General features: G+C 38.4%; 1 protein-coding gene across 1 annotated transcript in view; it reads left to right on the top strand.

Annotated features, from left to right (window-relative positions):
• The first annotated feature begins 7,120 nt into the window (after positions 1–7,120).
• The window catches only part of DACT2 (dishevelled-binding antagonist of beta-catenin 2), an 11,242-nt gene continuing 10,486 nt past the window's right edge, over positions 7,121–7,876 (top strand). The window contains exon 1 of the mRNA XM_008594008.1: positions 7,121–7,214. Within this exon, the coding sequence (XP_008592230.1) occupies positions 7,121–7,214 (94 nt within the window). The remainder of the gene's footprint in view (positions 7,215–7,876) is intronic.

Below are 7,876 nucleotides of genomic sequence, written 5' to 3'. Positions count from 1 at the left end.
AGCTAAAGGTGAATGAATCAATTCATACACATACATACACACACACACACACACACACACAAAAAAAAAAAACGGGGGGTTGTGGAGAGGAAAATATAACAACCACAATTTTTTTTGAAGTTCTTACAACAAGCAAATGGAGGGGACACGCTTGGGTGGGAGGGGGGAGAGGGAGGAGAGAGGGAGGTTTCGGTGATGGGACATAATAATCAACTACATTGTATATTGACAAAATAAAAATTTAAAAAAAAAAAAAAAAAACTGTTCTCTACCAGAGATGAGAAAGGGAGGAAGGGAGGAGAGACAGCAAGAAATTAGTGAAGGGACACAAAATAGCTAGTTAGAAAAAATACGTTCAACTAATCTACAGTCAAGCTAGGCATCTATTATTATCATTAATTCACTGCATGCTATCAAATGTCCAGAAAGAAGAGATTGAATATCCTCAACAAAAAGAAATGATTACATTTTATAATGATGAATATGCTAATTATCCTGATTTGATCATCATTCATAGTACACACCCCACGAATATTTATAATCAATTGTGTTTCAATAAAAAAAGAAAACTACAAACCAATATCTCTAATGAACACAGATACAAAGGCCCTCAACAAACTGCTAGTAAACAGAATCCAGCAACACATTAAAAAGATCATTCACCATGATATAGTGGGATTCATCCCAGGGATACAAGGATGGTTTGATATACACGAATAAATAAATGTGATACATCACATCAACAGAATGAGGAGAAAAAAAAATATGATCATTTAAATAGATGCAGAAAAAGCATTTGATAAACCAACACCCCTTCATGATAAAAATACTCAACAACCTAGGTATAGAAGGAATGTACTTCAACACAATATAGGTCATATATGACAAACCCACAACTAATACCATAATAAATGGACAAAAACTGGAGGCTTTTCCTCTAAGATCTGGAACAAGACAAGGATGCTCACTTTCCCCACTCTTATTCAACATAATACTAGAAGTTCTAGCCAGTACATCAATATGAGAGAAAGCAATAAAGAACATCTAACTTGGAAAGGAGGAAGTGAAACTGTCCCTATTTACAGATGACATGATCATATGCATAGAAAACACTACAGACTCCACCAAAAAGTTATTAGAACTAATAAATGAATTCCATATAGTGGCAGGATACAAAATCAACACACAAAAATCAATAGCCTCCCTATATGCCAACAATGAAATATCTGAAGAAGAAATCAAGAAAGTAATCCCATTCACAGTAGCTACCAAAATAATAATAATAATAATAATAATAATAAATAACAACAACAATAATAATAATAATACTTAGGCATAAATTTAACAAAGGAGCTGAAAGACCCCTACCATGAAAACTATAAAACACTGGTGAAAAAAAAGAGAACACAAATAAATGAAAACCTATCCCCTCTTCGTGGGCTGGAAGAATTACCATCATCAAAATGTTCATATTACTCAAGGCAATCTACACATTCAACACAATCCCTATCAAAATACCAATGACATTATTCACAGAAATAGAAAAAACTATTTTAAAATTCGTATGGAATCACAAAAGACTCCATACAGCTAAAGCAATCTTGAACAAAAAGAACCAAGTTGGAGGCATCACACTTCCTGGCTTCAAAATATAATATAAAGCTATAGTAACCAAAACAGCATGGTGCTGGCATAGAAACAGAGAAATTGACCAATGGAATAGAATAGAGAGCCCCCAAATAAGCCCACCCATTCACAGCCAACTGTATTTAAAAAAAAAAAAAAAAAAAAAAACCAGAAAAGTAGCATTCAGAGACGGAGTCAATGGATGTGAGGGCAATCTAGCTGTAACATCTGTCACCCCATTGATCACCAGAGTTCATTCGGCTGATCTGGCTGGCCAGGCGGGTGTTCCCCTACTCCCCCACTACTCCATGTGCATCCCTCCCAAAGCTGTGTGCTCGGTCAAAAAGGACAACCTTCCCTGATAGAAGAGAGAACCATTCTTCAGTCAAGGGTATACGAGTAGCTTCAGTCCCCTGCTAGAACCTCCAAACAAACTCTCAGAGTTGGAGTCAAGAAGCTACTGTATACACAAAACAAAAATGATATAAAAATGATGCAGGGATTAACAAAGACCTATTAAAAATTTTGAATATGATGAATAAAATTTTAGGAAAATAATAGAAGAGTTGGAAGTCAAAGTTGAAGAAAACTTTCCCCCAAAAAGATAATGAGACAGAAAATATGATAGAAAAAATAAAATCAGAAAGGCTTAACCATGGAAGTCCAAAATAAGAATTAAAATCCTATCATAAGAAGAGAGGAGAAATTAATGAAAATAAGAAATTTATCAAATCAATAAGACAGGGAACTTTCTAAAGTCAAAGAACGAATGCCCCTTCATGTTGACAAAGTTTGCCAAATATTCAGTGTGTTGCTTAATTTCATGTGTCAACTTGGCTCACCACAGTGCCCAGAGGCTTGGTCAAACACGTTCTGTGTGTTTCTGTGAGGTTGTTTTTGGACGGAAATAACATTTAAGTTGGTAGACATTGAATAGATTGTCCTCTGTGATGTGGAGGTCTCACCACTCAGATGAGGCCTGAATACAGAAAGACTAACCTCCCCCATGCATGCTTGTTGACCTGGATATAGGCAGAGAAGATCAAGCTACTGAAAAGTGAGCAAGGATTCCAAGTTCATGAAAAATAACCAATGATAAAGGGGTTAAATGAAGGGCGAGAAAGCCGGTGGACCTGCTGGCAGTGACAAATCAGTGTGAGGACCCCATGTCGTCCTTGCTGGAGGGCTCAAAAATGTTCCTGAGCTCAAACCCATCCTCAGAAACATTTGTGATAGTGGATATCATCTTATGGTGTGTGTGTGCACATGTTTGTGCGTGCATGCAAGAGAGAGACAGAAAATCCAGCATATTCTAATACAGTCCCTGACTTATAATGGTTCGACTTATGATTTTTCAACTTTACAATGGTGCAACACCATTCTGTTTTTCACTTTCAGTACATTATCCAATAAATAACGTTGAATATTCAACACTTTATTATAGAATAGACTTTGTGTCAGATAATTTTGCACAACCGTAGTCTAATGTAAGTGCTGAGCATGTTTAAGTTAGGCTAGGCTGAGCTGTGATGTTCAGTAGGTTACGTGTACTAAATGCCTTTTTGACTTAGGATATCTTCAGCTTACAAGGGGTTTATAAGGATGTAACCCCATCTTAAACCAAGGAGCATACATATTGGCATGATTTAATAATGAGAAAAGGGGGTTTCTCATTTTCTAAGAGAGAATGATCTTAGATAAATAAAATAAATGTAGTTTTTCTGAACCTGTGTTTTCACTATAACACCAGGGATGCCAACAGTTACAGAAGACCCAGGGCTGCATGTTCACTGACACTCCTCATGTATCTTACAGTCTAGGACTCAATCCATGATAGCATCAGTGACTTTACCTCTCTAAAGCTATTCAACATGAGTTTTTTATGCTCTCTACTTCACGGAGCTCTGGATGCAAATGTAGATCAAACAGGCAGAGTGATCCCACAATTTGTCTTCAAGGTCAACATTCTGAACACAATTTAAGATATGTAAACATGTCATAACCAGGATGGTCCACTCCAGAAATATAAGGTTGACTTTATGTTTACAAATTGATCAATAAAATTTACTAAATTAATAGGATAAAAGGAGAAAAATAAAATAATTACCTCAATATCTCAGAAAATACATTTGATAAAATTTAACATCCATTCTAGGAATAGAAGACAATTTCCTTAATCTGATGCAGGGTATCTACCAACACATACAACACCATCCTTAGTAGTGAAATGTTGAAAACACCCCCCAGCCCTTGGAAGTCACATATGGATGCTTGATATTATCACCTTTCAACATTCTACTTGAGGCCTTAGCCACTGCAATAAGGCAAGAAAAACAAATAACAGGTGTAAAGATCAAAAAGAAAAAAATTAAGTTGCCATTAGTCATAGGTGATATGAATGTGTATGAAAAAAATCCAAAATAATCTATAGATAAATTGTTTGAAAGAATATGTGCATTTAGCAAAGCTGTTAAATGTCTTATTAGTATTTCTATATATCATCAACAAAAATAAAATGAATTTAAAAAGGTAACATTGACAATAGCATCAGAAAGTACATTAAGAAAGTAGGGGCAAATCTAATGGAAGATGTACAAGACCTTTAGACAGAATTTATAAATGAATATTTGGAGACATTAAAGAAAATCTTTATAAAAGAAGGAGTATTTCATGTCCATGAATTAGAGTTAATGCAATCCTATCAAAGTGCAGTAGGCTTTTTGTAGAGATTTACTCACTAATTCTAAAATTTATGTAATATTGCAAAGTACCAAGCTTACACAAGACACCCTTGAAGAAGGTGGAAGAACTTACTCCACTGATTATCAGCAGTTCATATAAAGATACAATAATTAAGACAAGTATAAGAATAGACGATACACTAAAGAGTCCAGAGCAGACCCAGTTGTATGGATACTTTGTTTATGACAAAGGTGGCACTGCAGAAGAGTTCAGAAAGGGTTATTTTTAAATAAACATTGCACTGGAATATGTGTTTTAAAATAGCAAATTGTGACACCCCCCCACACACATGTCATACAATACACAAAAAGTCATTCTATACAAGTTGAAGATCTAAATAAGAGACTCAAAGTAACAAAGTTTGTATAACACAGCATTAAAAATATCTTCATGAGTTTGGGTGAGCAAAAGTTTCTTCAAAAGGGAACAAAAAGTTAATAATAAATAAGACTACCTAAAAGAATTTCTGTTCGTGAAAAGACACTATTAGGAGAGTCCACAGAGAGAAAGGAGACATATAACTGATAACGGCATCATATCCAATTTCTTTCTGTCTCTGTCTGTCTGTCTCACACACGCACACATCTCTCCCTGCCTCTCTCTCTCTATGAAAGAAAATGTAAAGGAAGAATCACGATTTTTTTACAGAGAAAAGTAACATCAGGAATCTTCTTCAACACACTCATTATACAGATAAGGAAACTGGGGACACAGGAACATGTGACTGAGGTCTCTCAAGTCTCCAGCCTAATGGTTTTTTTCCAGTACTAAGCTAGATAAACATGGAGGACTTAGTCCAATCGGCGTTGCTGTCACAGAATACCTGAGACTGGGTAACTTACAGAGAACATTTGGCTCCAGTTCTGATGGCTGGAAAGTCTGAGGGTGGGCAGTGCCAGCTGGCGAGGGCCTCAGGGCACTTCCACTTATGGTGGAAGGAGATAGGGCGTGTGCACAGAGGTCACATGGTGGGAGAGGAGGCAAGAGAGAGAAACAGAGGAAGCCAGACTCTTGAACAACCCCCTCTCGCAGGAACTAATTCACTCACCCCCGATGGAGGCATTAATCTATTCATGAGGAATCTAACCCCGTGATCCAAACACCTCCCACTAGGTCTCACCTCCAGCATTGCCACACTGGAAATCAAATTTCAACATGAGTTTTGGTGGGAACAAACCTCATCCAAACCATAGCAAGGACCATGGAGAAAATAAAGGAATCATCAGATAAACTGAAACATTCAATACCCTTTCATGATATTTAAAAAAAAAAAAAAAAGACGACTTCCTCATCCTGATAAAAGGCACCAAAAATCCCCACAGTTAACATCATCCTCAATGGTGAAAGACTGAATACTTTTCCTCCAAGAACAGGAGCAAGACAAGGATGTCCCCTCCTGCCATGTCTATTCAAAATTTTAGTAGATGCTGTAGCCAGGATAATTAGGCAGGAAAAATAAATAAATAAATAAATGTCACTGATATTGTTTGCAGGTGACATAAGCTTCTGTTAGAAAATGCGAGGAATCCACTAAAAAATAAATATATTAGAGCAAATAAATTCAGCAAGGTTGCAGGGATCAATTGTTTAATTCTGTACACTAGCAATGAACATTCTGAAGATGAAAATAGAAAACAATTCCATTTACAGTAGTATCAAAAAGAATAAAATACTTAGAAATAAATTTAACAAGAGAAGTGCAGGACTTATGCACACTGAAAACTGCAAGGCACTGTTGAAAGAAACTAAAGACTTAAATAAATGGAAAGACATTCTCTGTTCATGATTCAGAACATTTGACCTTAAGTTGGCAATAGTTCGAATAAATCTACAGATTCAATGCAATCCCCATCAAAATCCCAGCTGGTTTCTCTGCACAAACTGGCAAGCTGATCCTAAAATTAATAAGGACATGCAAAGAACACAGAACAGCCAAAACGATCTTGAAAAAAATAAAACAAATTTGGAGGACTCACACTTCCTGATTTCAACACCTACTACAGAGCTACAGTAATCAGAATAATGTGTTCTTTGCACAAGTATAGAAATATACACCAATGAACTGAGAAAAGAGAAATGGATTTTCTGGGATCAACTGATTTTCAGTGAGGGTCCCAAGACAATTCAATGGGGAAGGAACTGTCTTTTCAACAAATGGCATGAGAAAACTGACTATCCACATGCAAAAGAATGAAGCTGGACCCCCACCTAACACCATATACAAAAATTAACTCAACACAGATCAAAAACTTAAAAGGTAAGAATTAAACTACAAAAATCTCAGAAGAAAGCCTGGGTATAATAATCTTTGACTCTGAATCAGACAATGGTTTCTTAGATATGACACCGAAAGCATAAGTCACAAAAGAAAAAAATAGGTAAGTTGGATTTCATCAAAATTAAGAACTTTTTTGCTGCAAAGGACACTATCAGGAAAGTGAAAAAGCCCACAGAATGGAAAACATATTCGCAACCATGTATCTCCTACGGGAATTGTAAACAATGTCTGACAACATAATTGTATAAAGAACACTTATATCTCAATAATTTTTTAAAAAACCAAAAATTTAAAAATGGGTAAAGGATCTGAATAGACATTTCTCAAAGAAGATTCTTAATAAGCGCACGAAAACGTCATTATCCATCAGGGAATGCAAATCAACACCACCATGAGATGCCACGGCACACCCACGAGAATGACATTGTCGCGCCAAGAAACTGGGACCCTGGCAGCAGGCTGGTGGGAACGCAGATGGTGCAGCCACTCTGGGAGGCCGCCGGGCAGCTCCTCCAGAAGCTGGACGCAGTAGTCACCTGCGATCCTGTGGCCCAGCGAGTCCACCTAGGTACACCCCAAGTAAAGGAAAACTGATCTCCACTCAAACACTTGTGCGGAAATGTCCTAGCAGCGCTGTTCACGACAGCTACGAGGAGGACGCAGTGAACGTCCCTCGGCAGAGGAACGTCCCTCAGCGTGGACAGGAGCGAGGTGCTACCACGTGGTGCACCTTGAAGACATGGTGCTGAGGGACAGAAGCCAGCCACGAAGGGAACCCTTAACATAGAGTATCCGGAACAGGCGGGTCAGTGGCTGCGGACAGAGGAAACGGGGTGACGACGGATGAGTGCGGGGCTTCTCTAGGGGTGGTGACAACGTCCTAAAAGCGATGTGGCGACAGTCGCACGACTTCGTGAAAATGCTATTAAACTTTACCCTTTGAGTAAGGTGAGGAGTACGGGATGTGAACTGCACCTCAATAAGGCAATTATTTAAACCTGAAAAAGGCGAGCTTAGGTTCCAAACTACAGGTGAGCGGCAGGAGAGAGTGGGCGGCACGTTTTCCAGATCTGCGGGCGTTCCAGCGGTGCCGCGGTCGTCAGCAGGCGACGCCGTCCCAGGCCTCGGCAGAACCTTCTCCCTTCCTGTCCCACTCGCGCCTCCTTCCCCGTCTCCCGCCGCGGCTCCTCCTTTGCTGGCCGTCGCCTCCGCACGTCACCGGCTCACAGG

This window comes from Galeopterus variegatus, unplaced genomic scaffold, assembly GCF_000696425.1.
Source record: "Galeopterus variegatus unplaced genomic scaffold, G_variegatus-3.0.2 Scaffold9984, whole genome shotgun sequence".
NCBI classification, from domain to species: Eukaryota; Metazoa; Chordata; class Mammalia; order Dermoptera; family Cynocephalidae; genus Galeopterus; species Galeopterus variegatus.
Note: the sequence above shows the minus strand (reverse complement) of the source record. Positions and strands in the feature narration are given on the sequence as shown.